General features: G+C 45.1%; 1 protein-coding gene across 1 annotated transcript; it reads left to right on the plus strand.

The window, feature by feature from the left end:
- The first annotated feature begins 664 nt into the window (after window positions 1–664).
- On the plus strand, window positions 665–13,505 carry LOC103820679 (urea transporter 2). The gene is made up of 8 exons (XM_018920062.3): window positions 665–830; window positions 2,716–2,905; window positions 3,310–3,438; window positions 6,229–6,421; window positions 7,967–8,114; window positions 9,595–9,729; window positions 11,672–11,721; window positions 12,986–13,505. The coding sequence occupies exons 1-8, from the start codon at window positions 665–667 to the stop codon at window positions 13,253–13,255; spliced, it is 1,281 nt and encodes a 426-aa protein (XP_018775607.3). The 3' UTR covers window positions 13,256–13,505.
- The last annotated feature ends 3,583 nt before the right edge of the window (window positions 13,506–17,088 follow it).

The raw sequence follows: 17,088 nt of genomic DNA on the forward strand, positions 1-17,088 counted from the left end.
CTGTGCAATGCTTTGATGCTACCCCAGGTTGCTCTTGCTGGTCTATCAAAGGCAGATGTGGAACGAGAAGCATCATAGATTCCTGGTGATACACAAAAGCACCAACTCACAACATCAAAAAGGACACACACTTCAGCCTCTCCTCTTGTATTTTCTTGGCCCCTACTCTCTGCTGCTGTACTGGCAATTTGCATTGCTTGCTTCCAGCTCACTGCTGGACAAACTTCATCAGGCTCCCTTCTCAGCACCTGCCACAGTAGCTACACTCAGCCAAGCATGGTCAGCACACAGGTTCTACTCAGCCTTTTGGCAGATGAAATGTCTCATGTCCAACCAGCAGCTTGCCACAGGCTGCATCAGGAGCTGGAGTGAGGGTGGAATGCTGCAAGGCGTCCATGCCATGTCTGTCTTTCCCCCTGCAGCTCTGTGTCTCCACCACAGCCCCATGACAGCAGCAGGGCACTGCCTGGTCCCCATCCCTGAGAGGAGATGCCACTGCAGCACACACCATTCCCAGGTGTGGATCCCTTCTCCATAGACATCCCATCTTTGATAAAAGATATCACCACTGGGTTCTGAGGGTTGTCAGAGCCCAACCCAAAATGATTTTCTAACACACTCTCTCTGTGATTTACAGTTACCCTTTACCATCACCCAAAAGAGGATGGAGCTCGGTGAGATTGTTGTGACTGAACATCCCAATGAGAGGGAGCTGTACAAGAAGGACATGCCAAGACCCCAGGACCTGCTGTGGAGAAGTGGAAACTGGATCCACCATAGTTTTGGGTATCTCACAGGAGAAATGAATGAATATGGAGAGTGGATGAAAAGTAAGCAGAAAGAAGTTTTTGGGGATATCCATATTGCCATCAGCACTTCCAGTGATGTATATTTCATCCCCTGAGGCAGAGCAGAAGCAGCATGGTGCAAGCCCATGGCAAACTCTGGCCTTTTAATTATCTCACTCTCAGGAAAACATCTCACTGCATCCTCTGGCCATCACCATGGCAGCAGGCAAAATTCGGCACAGCCCTGAGATGTCTTTCACACTCAATCAGTTACATGTCATTAGCATCACAGCTCACATAGCAGTGCCAGAATCACACAGCAGAGCTGGGGGTTGAGTCTCCTGCCTTGGATCAGCCACTGTCTCTCATCCATCTGTGGGCTGATGATGGGGAATTGCCTCCTGATGAAGGCAGAGGCTCTTGAGTTCCCAGCCTTGGGGGAGCAATAAGGACTGAGAGGGTGTTACAATGCCATAAGATAGAAGCCAGGACTGATCTCAAAGGTTCACTGTCCACACAGGAGCAATGCATGAGCAGACAGTCCAATTTACCCATAATTACTGGGGATTGAGAGGCTGTGTAAGACTGTGGGTCCTCTGTCAAGGCTGGGGTTGTTAGCAATACACCTCCAGCAATGGGAGATGAATAGGAGGCATCCATTTAGAGCCAGAGCAGTGTTATCTCCAGATACAGGGGAATATCTCCTTCTGTTTTCTCTTTACTCTAGTGGTCCATGCTTTGTCAACAATTTTTCTTATTCAGTGTTCTGGAAAGCTTTGGCCACTGTCCTCTGTTATATTTGAATTTTTACAGCTAATACTTGTGTCTGAGACTAAATGTACTGCTGATACCTGTTGCATAGCTCAACACCAAATGCTAATTAAAATTAGTTCAGACAAGCCTGGTCATTTTCCTCTAAGGAACCCCTTCCTCCTCCTTGTTCTGTCTCCTTAACCCTACCTGGAAGGAATTCATAGGAATAAGTCATTGACCATATTCAGAAAATACTCTGGCACCTTAAGCTGCATCTAATGAACAATCAAATTAAGATGATTAATTCCAAATCTTGAAGAAGGTAAAACCTGCATATGCACATTGTATGAACATCCAAACGTCTTGTACATGGAAACAGCTCCCCTTTCCCATCCATTCTCCTTGCATCATCTTTTAATAACACACAGCAGTTCAGAAATGGTTGCAGTTTTCCCAGAAGAGAGGCAGAGGAAAAACTCAAGCCAATTTGCAGAAGGAGAACAAGCAGCACAACATTATTGCAGTGCCTTCATCCCACCTTCCCCCTGCACTCACCTGAGGTATCTGTGCTTGGTGTCAGTTCACTCTGTCCAGGTTCAATAACTTTCTCCAAAGAGCAATAACTCTTTGTCCTCTGGAAATGCCTCTTTGCCCTGAGTACTGTCCAAGCTATAATTACTGCTTTCTAATTTTGGTTCTCTAGATCTCGAAATACTTTTAGAAACCTTTGACCCCCATCTCCTATATACACCATACCTCCATGCTCAAGGTTGCTGATTTTCTTCCTAAAACAGCAAAATCACTTCCTTTTCATATTTCTCTATATACATACAAAGTATTTTCAGAGTCCTCCTCTGCATATACGCCAAAAACAGTCTGTCTCCTTATTGATTTTACAGCAGAATCTAAAGTGATCTACCATGCAAATAATACTTTGACTATTCTCTGACCACCATAAATAAATCACTTGTTTGTCTTTCCCTCCATAAATTTTATAGCAGTGCCCTGTATATCCCTATTAGTTCTCAAGTGCCAGATGCAAAATATGCAGAGACAACACTCAATCAGAGACCTGTTTTACAGAAATGTTAATATTTCACCTCTGTTCTGTGCCCAGAAAGGGGCAGTGTTGGAGTGTTGAAAATGCATCATCTTTTGCCTTGATCTCCTCCAGGCAAGCCCTTAATGGTTCAGCTGGTGGACTGGATCTTGCGAGGGACCTCTCAGGTGATGTTTGTCAACAACCCCCTCAGCGGGCTGATCATTTTAGTGGGGCTTTTCATCCAGAGCCCCTGGTGGATGCTCACGGGCTGCACTGGAACCACTGTGTCCACGTTAACTGCGCTGGCCCTCAGCCAGGACAGGTAGGTGGCACCTCGTGTCCTCGTGCACTTAATAAAAATTGATGTTTGTGATATTATTTGGAGCTCACTGATGGGTCACTCGCCTTGTTAGAGACAGAAGACTCAGGTGAAGACAAAGTTGTGGCCCAAGAAGAGCTGGCCTGTCTCTGTGGTTGTCTGTCTTCCTGAAAACACACAGTTCTTTCTCCCTGACAGCCATCCTCACAACCATGCAGGTCCTTTGAGTCACAAGGATCCCTCTCCATCATCCAGCAGTCCCCAAACTTTCCCCTTTCCACACACCGCTGCAAGGCAGTACATCAATAATCTCACTGCTTTTTCGCAGGGGCGGGACACTCACAAATTGCATTTCTGTGGGCCCCAGAGATGGGCTGCCCTCAGCACAGCAATTGTTTCCGTGGCAGGTCGTCCATCGCAGCTGGGCTGCACGGCTACAACGGGATCCTGGTGGGCCTGCTCATGGCCATCTACTCTGACAAGGGAGACTACTACTGGTGGCTTCTGCCCCCCGTGGCAGTGATTTCCATGGCCTGGTAAGTGCCACTGCTCCTCATGCCTTACGAAGGCTGACCCAGAACAGAGACTAGGCAGAGCTAAATAAAAAAGTAGAAGGCCTCTGTTTATGAGAAGGCCTCAATGGATCCACCTCAGGCAGCGTGAGAGCCTGGCCAGGGCTACACCCAGGATGAACCAAAACGGTCACAAAATGGACTGCCGGTCACGGGGTCTCACACTTCTATAAGTTTTGTCCATTTGCATGCTGGAGTTGATTGCCCAAGTCCCATCTTTCTTGTTTTTCTCTCTTCAGCCCACGTTGTTTATGTTCTTGGGCCTGAGATTTGGATCATTTGTCCTTGGTCCCCAGCTGGAGAAGGAATTGTTTTGTCTCCCTGCTCTGTGAAGAGAGCTTACCGTCCCCTAATATGAAGTGCAGAAGTATACATTGAAGCAGCACAGAATCTGAAAATAAAAGTTAAAACCTGAGGCATCACTTCTCCTAGGGACAATTCCCAAAGGATGGGTTTGGCAGCAAGCAGCTGAGGCACATGGAGGGCCCCTCTGCCCTGCGCCAGCGACTCCAGACTTGATGGCACTGGAGGGTTGTGTTTGACACCTCACAGAGCTCGTGGGGGACGTGGTGTGAGCTCAGGGCACAGAAACACTGATTATAGCACGCAGGCAAAGCAGCACCACCCCAGGCCTCTGGAATGGCCCTCAGCAGCAGCACACACACGGGCTGGAGGTCACTGCACCCAACATCACAAGGCATCTTCCTCATCCAGGCCCTGAATCAACCCCATGCTCATCTTGGGGCTGAATTCAATATTCTCCTTCTCGGATGTGCAACCAGTCATGAGTAAAATTAATTCCTCCTAGTAGCTCCAAAGGACAGGGTATGTCCATCCAGGATTAAATTTTGTCATTTTTAAATATGGATCTGAACAGCACTGCAGAATCTGTTTAACAGCCTTAACTGAAATTAATTTAATAGTCACATTTTATCACTGTAAGCAGTAAGATGCAAACCATTATTGGATTTTCACTGCTTTTGAGATCAGATTTGTTTTATATTTCATTTCTTTAGTCACTCTCAGCAAAGGTCATTTTATAACAATCTCTCAAAACCCAGGACATGTTGCAAGACTGTTTAGTTTTTCTTATCTGCCAGAATTCCTTGAGGTCTTTTGTTCAAAATTTTCTTCATTGTTTAGTTCACAAGTATTGAGGGTAGAGCTGAAATATTTTAAAATCAGACACTTCAGTGATTTTTTTAACCGATACTTTGACTTTCAGCTTTAGAAGTCAGCATTTATTTAACTGTTTCCTTTTTTCCTGACAAGATGTGTAAGTGACAGAAGCTTTGTATTTCAGCACAGAAATTAGGACACCATTTTCACTGAAGTACTGATTTTCTTTCTTCCCTACAGCTGCAAGCAAGGAAATCTGTAAACTCCTTTGGGAACCAAACTTGTCAAAAAAAGAATAGGCTTCATCTAAGATTACACAGGGAGAACAAAGCATTTTTCCCACTGATAGTATCTATACAGCAGGACACAAGATGTTGCTATTGAAATGTCAAATAACTTGGATGGAGTTGGTTTTTATTATAACCAGCTTAATGACCTTCTAGGGCTCAGATCCAGTCCCTTGAAAAAATTAAAGTCTTTAAATTGATTTTTTATAAACTGTAATGTTCACTGCTACTTGGAGTAGACCATAAGAGCTATTCAGCTCACCTGTAGCAGAAGAAGTCAGCTGGAAGGAGAAACTGACCATTTGCACAAAGGACTGGCCATTTCTTCTCTTCCTTGAGCTTTCTGGGGCCCATAAAAATCAGATATTACCTTGCCAATATGGTCCCATAAAGTCCTTCATGTAGCACACACACTTCCTGTGGAAATCAGGGAGTCTGGAAATGTCCTGAGGAAAGCAGATCAAACAAAGATTATATCCCAGGTTCTACAGACAAAAACTTCAGGAAAGGCCATGGTACTTCAAAGTTTACATGTTTTTTGTGTTCTGACTATAGGTTGAGTCTCGCCCCCAATACTTTACATGCTAAAAATATCCCATTTTCAAGTTATTTAAAAAAAAGTCTCAGTTTTCAGAAAACTGTGTATGATTTCAGATGATACCTGGGCAGCACAAAATTACATCAGTCCAGGTGTGAGTGAAGTCAGGTACCAACTCCTTGCCCAGCTCTGCTACAGTGATGATTTCATCTTATTCTGTTGGGCCTCATAGTCCTCAGAAATAGTGTCCAACACAGTAAATATTGTCATCTTTCTTAATGAAAGATTTTCCACTGCCTTTGATCACTTCTGCTTTATTTCTCTTCCAGACCCATCTCCTGGTACCCTTCAACCCGTTAAAACAAGAACAAAACAAAACAAAACAGGTCAAAAAACAAAAAGCAAATTGGGCAATTTCCAACTCCCTCCTCCCTCCTCAAGACAGTAGCTTTTTTAGGCCATCTAAAGCTCTCACAGTTCTTCACATGACATTCCCAAAATTTCATTTTATGCTTTTTATTCAAATTTTAAACCGTATAGTCAGATTGCCTGTCTCTGTCCATGCTTAAATGCTGTATTGGATGCATTCATGGATGTGACATTATTTTTGTCCAGAAAGATGAAAAGGTTTTGACAACTCTTTTTTTGAATCAGATTAAGATATTAAGGTATTCACCACCTGGCATTGCTACAAGGAATTGTATTGGCCTTTATTTGCCAAACTTATCATTTTTGGACCAAAGAGGCAGGCTGTGTCACCACTATAAATATGATGAGCAGTTATAATTCTATTTCTTCTCCTTTTCTCAGTCCAGTACTGTCCAGTGCTTTGGGATCCATCTTCAGCAAATGGGACCTTCCTGTTTTCACTCTGCCCTTCAACATTGCAGTGACCCTGTACCTGGCAGCCACAGGCCACTACAACCCCTTCTTCCCCACAACTCTCATCAAGCCCGTAGCTGCAGTGCCCAATATCACCTGGTCTGACATCAATGTGCCACTGGTAAGCTTCACACCAACAAGTTTATGGTATTTCACTGAGAAGGTGAGCATGAAGGCATTCTCCTCTGGGTGATGCTTTTATGTGGGTCAGAATTCACAGAAGTACATGGGCTGGTTCCGTGCCAGAGAACCTCCAGGGACAGTCCAGCTGAAAGGCTGGTGGAGCCTCAGGGAGCAGAGAACCCAAGTCTCTCATTCCCCTCAAATTTGGGTTGGCCTAACACTAGTCTTGAGTGTACAACCAGCACACATCTGGACATGACTTCCTCCTGTCCAGGTTAAAAAAACCGTCAGCAACACTGTCAGTGGCAATATGAAAATTCAGAGGAAACATCAGGATTTAAAAGCGACAGAAACTCATTTATACCCAGTCCCCTCATGTCTAGCTCTAGCTCTGGAGGGTCACCTTCCCGAAGGAGAACAGGGAAACTGATCCAGAGGTTTGTGGTGAATGGCTCAAGGTCCCAGGTGGTCCCACAGGGTCCATCTGGGCACCAGTGTTATTGAATGTCTTCATTAATGACACAGACAGAGGGGTCCAGGGCACCCTCAGTGGATTTGCAGATGGCACCAAGCTGAGAGGTGCAGCTGACACACCAGGAGGATGGGATGGCATCCAGAGGGACCTGGACAGGCTGCAGAAGTGGCTCAGGGGAATCTCAGGAGGTTTAACAAGGCCAAGTGCTGGAGCTGCACCTGGGTCAGGGCAGCCCCAGGGATCAACCCACGCTGGGGGTGAGCAGAGGGAGCAGCCCTGGGAGAAGGACCTGGGGGTGCTGTGGGTGAGAGCTGGACCTGCCCCAGCCTGCACCCCCCTGTCCTGGGCTGATCCCCCAGCATGGGCAGCAGGGCAGGGGGGATTGTGCCCCTGTGCCCCTGGGCTCAGGTGAGACCCCACCTTGCAGAGCTGCCCCAGCCCTGGCTCCAGCAGCACAAGGACCTGGAGCAGCTGGAGTGAATCCAGAGGAGGCAGCAAGGTGATCAGAGAGATGGAGCACATCTTTTATAAGACTTGGAGAACTGGGTTTATTAAGCCTGGAAAAGAAGGCTTTGGGGTGACCTAAGGCCTTCCAATACCAGGAGTGATTGTGTAGGAAAGTTGGAGGGAGACTACTTACAGTTGGAGGGATTTTTGAAGGCATTCCCCCAAGGAGAAATGGCTTCAATTTGAAAGAGAATAAGTTTAGATTAGATACTGGGGAAAAATCCTTCCCTGTGAGAGTGATGAGTCCCTGGCCCAGAGCAGAGCAGCTGTGACCGCCCCTGGATCCCTGGCAGTGTCCAAGGCCAGGATGGATCGGCTTCTAACAACCTGGGATAGTGGAAGGTGTCCCTGCCCATAGCAGGTGGATTGAGGAACAAGGCGATCTCTAAGGTCCCTTCCATTTCAAACCATTCTAAGATTCTATGAGGCGCTCAGACTCCAGCTCAGAGCCAGGGTTTCTTCCTTCCCTTTTCAGCCAATAGCTTGGACAGAACATCTGCTGTGTCCCTCAGGGCACAGACAGACAATAAATAACAAGCCCTTTTCTGCCATCTGCTGCAGCTCTTACAATCCATTCCAGTTGGGATTGGTCAAGTGTATGGTTGTGGAAACCCCTGGACTGGAGGGATTTTCCTTGTGGCTCTGCTCATCTCCTCCCCACTGATTTGTTTGCATGCTGCAATTGGATCAGCTGTGGGGATGTTTGCAGGTAAGAAATACTGACCAAATTATTTTTGCATACAAAGTATCTTGATCCAAGACAGATTCTGTTCAGACTTTAAAGTTGCATCGGCTTGGCAGTAGCTGGGACAACATTCTCATCTTTCAAACTGTCTCTGAATTTGAAAGCAAAGGTCACACAACAGAGTGCAGGCAAGAACAGAAGCAGGTTTTCTTTAAACTTTGCATTTTTTGTTAGATTTGTACCTCAGCCAGGTGGTTTGTTCCACCTTACTTAACTCCCTAGCCACTGGATGTGATAAATCCCTTGGAGATCATAAGGAAATCTGGAGAAAAACTTTCAGAACTGATTTCTTGCCACAGCAATTGCTTTAAATGATGATCACAAGCAAAGGTCTGCCTCAGAACTAATCAGCCAAGGAAGAGAAACAGACTTTTCTGGGATGCATTTTGCTCAGCCTTGCTGTGGATTTGTCAAAATACCAAAATGAATGCCACTAAAAATGTCCTGTCTCTCCACTAACCAGAGACAAACAATATTGAGAGACATGAAGCAGACCCTAGAGGTTAGATAATATTAATGCCACTTAAGAGACCAGTTTTAATAAATACAGATGACAGAATAAGTGTAGTCTGATTCCTTGGAAAAGGCAGTGATCCAAAAATTTCTCTGTGCTCTGAAGCACTTTATACATGATGCAGCTGTCTCATGTTCATGATTTTAAACAAAACTGTCCACAATTTGCATGGCTAAGAGCATATGGCAGGTCTTGTCGAGGTGTGACATTCAATCTAGAAGGGAAAGGTCAGGGGAAAGTTTCTGGGGACAAGCATGATAATAAAACAGAGGACAGATGAGGACAATATACAAGGAAATGCAATAATATTGCTAGTTGTCTGTGCACTACATATTGAACTCTCCTTTTTACTGGTACTCCTGAAACCCATGAGAAATCCTGCAGAAGTTTCTGAGAGGTTAAATTTGGGGCAGACCCCCAGCTCCCATCCCTGTAGAGAATTTACACTGCACAGGTGAAGTGACCACCTCTTGTAACTAGACCATATCTCACAAAGGTCACTAGGAAAAAATGGAAAACTCTGCTTGCTCCCACAGAAGACATGTAGTTGAGCCTCTGATATTCAAAAGTAGGGTATATATGAGGTGTAAACAGTGTGTGTGTGAGCACAGCTTTCTGCAAGGAGGATGCCCAGGTGAGAAGGTTTTCCCACGTTCTGGCCGGATCCTCCACCTGTCCGTGTGGATACAACACGCTCAGTGAATACACAGGAAGTTTTGTCTGAATTAGACCTTTGAGACTGGGCCAAATTCCACCACAGGGACATTATCAGAGCTCCAGAATAATGAACCTCCTTTGACATCCTCCTTTTCCTGCGTGTGTGTGTGTGAGAACAGACAAACCCACCTTGATGTTATGAGGAAGAGATGACAGATTCCTCCTGCAGGTTCCTCTCATACCTGAGCTCACAGCCTTGCCTTTGTCCTGCAGCTCTGAGCATTGCATCCCCGTTTGACAGCATCTACCTTGGCTTACACAACTACAACTGTGCCCTGGCCTGCATTGCCATCGGGGGCATGTTCTATGCCCTGACCTGGCAGACACATTTGCTCTCACTTGCCTGTGGTGAGTATCTTTCACATAAGGGAAAGGCAAAAATTTGGGCAGCTTATGAGAAGCTGTCTTGGTTTGAAAAGACAGGTGTCCTCTAAGGTTGGCAGGAGCCTCCCTTGAAATGGAAAATGCAAACCCCCTCCCACTGAATTATTACAATTTTGAAATTAAGGGGCTCTTGGGCAAAGATATGGGAGTGAGAATAACAGACCTTTATTAGGAAAAAAAGTTAAAAGAAAAAATAAAATGCAGTAATACAAAACAGCACTGACACAGTCAGAATAGGACCTGACATCCTGTGGGTCAGGGTGGTGGCAGCAGTCCCATTCAGTCATGGCTCAGCCTTCCTGCAGTGCCAGCTGTGGTTCTGCTGGATCAGGGATCCTGGAAAAGGGTGGAGTTTTCTTCTGAAAGTCCAGTGGTGATGTAGATGGGCCTGGTCTTGCTCTGGGAATCCAGTGGAGAGGACAGCTGCTCCTCTGGGAATGCAGGGGGCAGAGGCTGCTGCGGTGTTCCAGGACTCAGATTATATCCAGGTAGAAATGCTTGGGTCCTCCCCCTGGACAGAGCATCTCCCAGTGGGATGATAGAATTTTATCAGCCATTCAGGGACACTCGCTGGCCATGAACAGAAGATATTTTCCAGAGGGAGGATTGCTTGTAGAAGAGATTGAAAAAACCCTGCCCCACCCGGTTTTCACAGGTGGCCCAATGAACAGAAGATAACTGCCCCACCTCTAACAAATGGTGATAGAATACTCACCCCCAGCCGCATCTTGCATTTCCAGCCTAAGACAGAGGTGCAGGCTTAGAGCCAATCATCACTCTGTCTGTTCCAAAAAAAGGTACTGTGCAAGAGCTCTCTCTCTGGTAGCATCAGCATTGGGCTTGATTGTACAAGTACAGAGAGAATACTTTTAGAGCCTGATAGCATGCAAACATCCAGAAAGCATGAAAGTACTGTTAGTGGAATGTGCTCAAGTTAATCCGTGAGCATATTTAACCAGTTAACAACTCAACAGATTCATTGAAGCAGCCTTTTCATGATTATATGTATCACTGGGGGAAATGTCTCATCAGAAGGGAGCTGTTGCACCAGGTCAGTTTAAAACCCATCCACCCAAAGACCCTACACCCAACAGCAGCCAAAACCAGGCAATATGGGAACAGCTGGAGAAATTTCCCAGTTAAGACATTCCTGTGAAGATAGGCCCAGGCTCCAATTATCTTTATCTCAGTGCCCTGAGCACAGTTTCTGGATTTCTCAGTAGCTTTTCCTTCTTTGATTTAACCCTTGGGTGCCTGACCTTGCCTCCTGTTCTGCCATTCTGGCATCCTGGTGCAAAGAGACCCTTTGGTAACTGGTTGTGGCATGAAGGCACAGGGCAGAGAATTTCTGAAGTCCAGCCCTGCTGGAGAATTTCTGCAATTCCCACTGCATGTGGGTCAGGTACCGCCAAATAAAAAGAAATTAAAGACAAAAGAAATGCCACCATTGCTTCATCTTGTCAAAACCATGTTCTTCATTCACCGTCCATCTCTACAGAGCAGATAGGACAAAATGCAGTCAGAGAATCATTTGTGTTGGAAAACACCTCCAAGAACATCTGGTCCAAATGTGCCCCCAGCCCTGCCAAGGCCACCACTAACCCACATCCCCAAAAGCCACATCCACACAGCTGCTAATCCCTCCAAGGATGGGAACTCCACCACTGTCCTGGGCAGCTGCGCCAGGGCTGGACAACCCTTTCTGTGAAGAAATTTTTCCCTAATATTCAACCTAGATCTCCCTTGGTGCAACTTTAGGACATTTCAACTAATTGTTGAACTCTAGCAGTGATCCTCACATTGGGTAGCTGGGAGGATATTTTGCTGTGCATTTGGACAATGTTGCTTGCTTTTTTCTAATTTTTTTTTTCCTCATCCTGAGCTCTCTTTGGTCTTCTCTTCTCAGCATTATTTTGTGCCTACTCTGGAGCAGCTCTTGCTAATGCACTCTCTGTGGTAAGTGTGGGGTTTTGTGTTTTACCTGAGGGTTTGTTGTTGGGGTTTTTTTAACTGCATCTTGATTTGTTCAGATATAATGTTAAGGAAATTCTCCATGTCAGCTGTGACAACATTGAAATGAGACTGCTGCAGCCAGTTGGCAGGTCTTGTACAAACCATGTGTCAGCTGAATTGTGCCCCTGAAGATTTTATATCTGATAATAAGATTTCAAAGACCTTTGGAGCATGCTATCCACAACAGGGTTGTGCACATATATGTGAGTTACAGCAACAGCATATGGTTTGAGATTAAATACTTAGTTGAACATTATCTTTCAGCAATTCCAAATTATCTAAATTTTCATTTTCTTCATTCAAGGTCTTTCTCCAACACTGCCCACAGATATTATTGATGTTTGAACTGGGTATGAGAACTAAAATGAGGGGGAGACTGTTCTCTTAAGTACAAAGTTATTATATTTGGACAGATCAAGAAAGGAGTGAAGACAGAAATGCCAGGCTCTGCTTCTTCTTTAAGATCTTAGAGATTAAAGCAAAACCATATTTTAATTAAATTGATTTACTAACTTAAAAGAAAAAATATTAGAACTAGCAGCTTCATGCACTGAACATTTTCATCTGGCACCCTCTCAGTACTATGTCGGTCCTCACATATGGGCTGCTTTAAGCACACCTGCTTTCGGGAGGCATCAGGAAAACGGACACCCACTTTTTGTCCCTGTGATCTTGCTTTTGGAAGACCTCAATTCAGGTCCAGAGGTGGGGGAACAGAGAGGGCTGAAGGTTGGATATGATGCCAGCGTCATATTGTTGTTGGGGAGAGGGAATATGTGTGAATAATACTCTCCATACATATTTTACAGATCAGAGAGGGTAGAATTTGGCTCTTCTATTAGAGAATTCAAGTGTCCACGTGAGAGTTGGGTGTCCTGGCTTTGATTGCAGTCACCAGAGCTCTGGAGCCTGATTCAGTTGCTTCAATGCTGGTGCCAGGTTCCATCCAGCACCGGTATTGAAGCTGCACCTCTGACAAGACTGAGGTCTGCAGTGTCAGATGCTTTGTGCAGCCCCACGCCCTCCGGCTGAAAAGCAGGCCTCTGTGTGGCCAGCTGAATCGGTGTTTGGTAGCCACTGTGTCTTCAGGGAAAGGAAGGCCCTCCCAGCTTCCCAAAGGGAAGAGTTTAGCCACAGGCAGACATAAGCACAGAGATCAAAAAGCAGTACCAAAGCACTGCCCCGTGTCTGTTGTGTCCCCTGCCAGCTCGGGCTGCCAGTGTGCACCTGGCCCTTCTGCCTCTCGGCGCTCCTCTTCCTGCTGATCACCTCCCAAAACCCGGCCATCTACAAAATGCCCCTCTGCCAAGTCACCCACCCAGAAGCCAACCGGATCTACTACCTGAGAATGAGGAGAAGGGCCTCGGAGATCAGGAGGGAAGAGCAGAGGCGAAAGGAGCAGAAACCCTCTGACGGCTCAGCAATCAACAGTGGGGGCACCCCACTGTGCACCCCCAAGAGCCGCCACGCTCACTGATTGCAGGTACACCCAACTCTGCAGCCTGGGGGCAGTTTGGGGGCAGCTTTTCAGACATCACCCAGGCACAGCACAGCCACAAACACCACTTTTGCCAGCAGTATGCAGGCTGGGGATTCAGCATTCCGCACTGGAGAAATCATGGTTTGCCCTTGAGCTAAGCTTTCCAAAAAGCACTCAGGTAACATAATAACAGCTGCCTTATCAATCCACTGGCTGTTAACTTGAAAGTCACCTCTTATCAATAATAATTATAAGAATAGGCAGAAGAACATTAAAGCTGACAAGAGGCTGCATTTAATTTCAGAGGTGTAATTTAACAAAATAAATATGCTGAGAAGGCGTTGGTGTCTAATAATAATAAATAATGTAAGAACTAAGTCAAGAGCTGCACTTCAAATTAAGAGCATGTATATTTGAAAGTGAAATAAACAGACTGTTCTCTTCCTTTCTTGTGTGCCATCAATGTCTAACCCATTTAATACCTCTTAACAGCTACAACACACACAGGTAAATATTCTTACAGAGCACATCCTGTAGCACTTCTGGTGCCATCTCCTGGCTCCTCATTAAGTGCCAAGGCAATGAATATATATGCTTTAATCAGACTAGAAGAGCGACTAGCTAGCAGTGATCAAACATTCTTCTTTTCCTTGAATAATTTTCTATCTTGCAAATTGAAGATCTCTCTCTCCTGCTGATTGCAGGATAGCAAGTCTGAATCCCTACACACATCCATTGGGAAATAAGAAAAACTTCATGTAAAGAATGGGATCAACATTTATTGCTGGTGGCAGTTCTTTCTCTCCCTTTGATAGAGGAGCAAATCCTTTCCATTAGACCATGAGAAATTAACAAGTCAAAGGTTACCACTGCCACTTTATGCCTCCTCAAAATCCTTACAGCAGGGAAGATCCACCTGCCCTAAGGAGGATTTTTCTCAGGAACCTTCACCAAAACCTCTGTGAAGAAAGCCTGACCGAAAGGCTTCCTCACTCTACAGTTGTTTTATCAGGTCAGTTTAAAATCACAGACCCAAGGGATGTGAAGATTTAAAATCCAAAGGGACTGTGCAACCACAAACACTCAGACCAGAAGCTGTCCTCTCTGCCTCACGGTGTAGGGCTGTTTTGCAGATCCATGTGAGTATTTTTTGAACAGGTGGGATCCCACCTCCAAAAACCACTTTTTTAAAGGGTGAGTCTGGGTGGTGCTCATGGGATTATTTGTGCCTTAATCACCTAAAATCCAGCAGCACCAGCATCTGCTACCCCTCTAAATGTCCCCTGGAACAACATCCAAGAATTAATTCATCCTGGGAGACAAAAACATGGTGTTGTTTATGTTCAGATTTTTTTTTTTTTTTAAACAGGGGAGGCCATTCCAGGAATTCTGGTAATATTTAGGTCCTACTTCCTCCCCTCTTTTCCAAGACATCTTTTGAGCCATGATATCAGCAAACTAATGCTAGCACCAAAGCAGGCTCCTGAGGTCACTGCAAACTGCAAGATCAGGGACATCCCCCTGTTGCTGCTCCTGTAGAGAGACAAAGAGAGGCAGAATAACACAAGAAGTTACACACAACTGTCTGAAGACCTTCTCTTTGCAGCAGTCAATGAAATATGAAGCACACAGAAACTAGGAGATCTTATTCATGAACAGTTTAATTTAACTCATGCACAGCATTACAGAAATATTTTAATAGTAGAAATGCAAGGTTACTGAGAAAATTACTGCAAAATAATGCTTTTTTCACCACATATGTGAAGAAAAACCACAACTGCAGTTAGTTATGGCAAAAATATTGTTTGTTTTCCTAAAAATAACAGCGAAGCCCAGGCACAATATGGCTATTGGAAAGGATTTGTCATGTAAGTGCCACTGCAGGCATTAATTCCTCAGCCACAAGGAAATCCATCCTAAAATCAATTAGTAAAGCAATTTCTAGAGTTGAAGCCTTCCATAAAAAATAGAGTATAAACAGCTTTTTTAAGTCTCTAGATAATCAAAAGATTTGAGTAACTATAGCCAGTACTAATAATTCTTGAAAACAGGCAAGACAAATCAAGTGTCTCCTGGAAGGGAACAGCAGACAATAAAAGCACTAACTGAAGCTATCAGTGGTAGCCCAGCAGTCTGATACCTAGAGAGTTCTATAAAAATTTTCATTAAGAGAGAAAAAATGTACAGTTTTCAGTGGGACTAATAATTTCTCGACAGCTCCCAGAGGTCTAACATAAAACAAATATGACCATTAAAGGAGAAAAAAAAAAGTTTCTTCTGCAGTTAGAGTCATCACTCCACCCAGCTTGCCCCCACCTTAAAGAGCATTAAATAAATGTTCCTGTACAAACCAATACCTGACCTAGCCGTAGCACATGAAAAAACCAGCCTCCTAAAAATTGGCCTTAAAAAATTAAAAGCAGAACAGACTTAGCAAAGTGAAGGAATTACAAGAGAGCTTCCCAGTGAAGTAAGACAATTCTGTTTTAAGTGGAGCTCAATGTAAAAAATAGTAAATACACTACACAGTTCCAAGACAAATGCTTACTTTATTGCTTTAAATATCATTTTTCAAACTCTTGCATTTGCTTCATACACCCTAAAAGGAAAAAAAAAAAAGGCAACTTTGGTCTTTGAGAGGAAGTTCTCAACTCTTCTCCTGTAGACATAGATGCTTCTGTTGGTAAGATCATTCACAGAACTCAGTACAGAAAAAGCAGGGGCAAGCCCTTTAGATGTCTTGGCTTGACTATTGGTGGCTCCAGGTTATGACTCCTCATGAATAATTAGCAAAGCTGCACGGCGGGAAGGTGGAGGGAAGGGATTTGCTTTCTCAGTGGACATTTGCAGCAGAGGCCAGAGACATGCTGCCACCTGCACTGGAGCATCCACGTTGTTGGAACACAAAATTTCCATCCTGATTCACAGAAGCACAGAATCCTTTAGACTGGAGAAGCCCTCCAAGGTCCTCAACTCCAACCATTCCACCAGCACTGCTAAACTTCCCACTTGTCCATGTCCCCAAGGGCCACATCCACACGGCATTTAAATCCTTTCAGGGACGGGGGCTCCATCACTGCCTTGGGCAGCTGTGCCAATGTTTGACAGCCTTTTCCATAACAATTTTTTTCCTGATCTCCACTCTAACACTGGTTTCCATCATCTGATCTTCTTTGAGACCTACTCAACTGCTCACAGGAGTCAAGAGCTGATGGGAAGAGCAGCACAGAGGGAGACCACAACAGGAGGTGGTGACACCAGGGAGGTGCAGATCTGGAAAACCCAGTGCTGTGCTTCCAAACAGTGATGGGGAGAAGTGGCTGCAGCACTGCATGGCACTCACAGGCCAGCAAAGCATGGTGGGTTAAAATCTGATGAACAAATTTCCCTGTTGGCCTCTATTTTCAAGCAACCAGAGCTGCTTTGCTGCAGAGCCTGTGCCCTACTCCTTGTTCTATTGAACATTGCTGTGAACTTAAAATAAATACTGATCTTTTCTTCAGCCCTTCTGCAATGTGACACCTCCTCTTCCCATACTTGCAAGCAACCAGTGCAGACCTGCACTGATTCAGGAGCCTGAAATCATCAGATACAGGGAGAGTATGCATCTCTCCCCAGCACTTAGGCTGCTGGCACAGGGAGCCAGCCAGCATCCCAGCAGGTACCAGAAAATACCAGGAAGGGCTCTGTATTCCAGAGGGGCAGTCAAGCAACATGGGGCCTTCCTACAAGCTGAAAAACCCAAAACTTGTCAGGATAAGATAATTCCTAAAAATATCCAGCTGCTGGGGAGTTGCTCTGTGTTCTGTCCATTCCAGACATCTCCAGTC

The sequence above is a fragment of the Serinus canaria genome, chromosome Z (assembly GCF_022539315.1).
Source record: "Serinus canaria isolate serCan28SL12 chromosome Z, serCan2020, whole genome shotgun sequence".
NCBI classification, from domain to species: Eukaryota; Metazoa; Chordata; class Aves; order Passeriformes; family Fringillidae; genus Serinus; species Serinus canaria.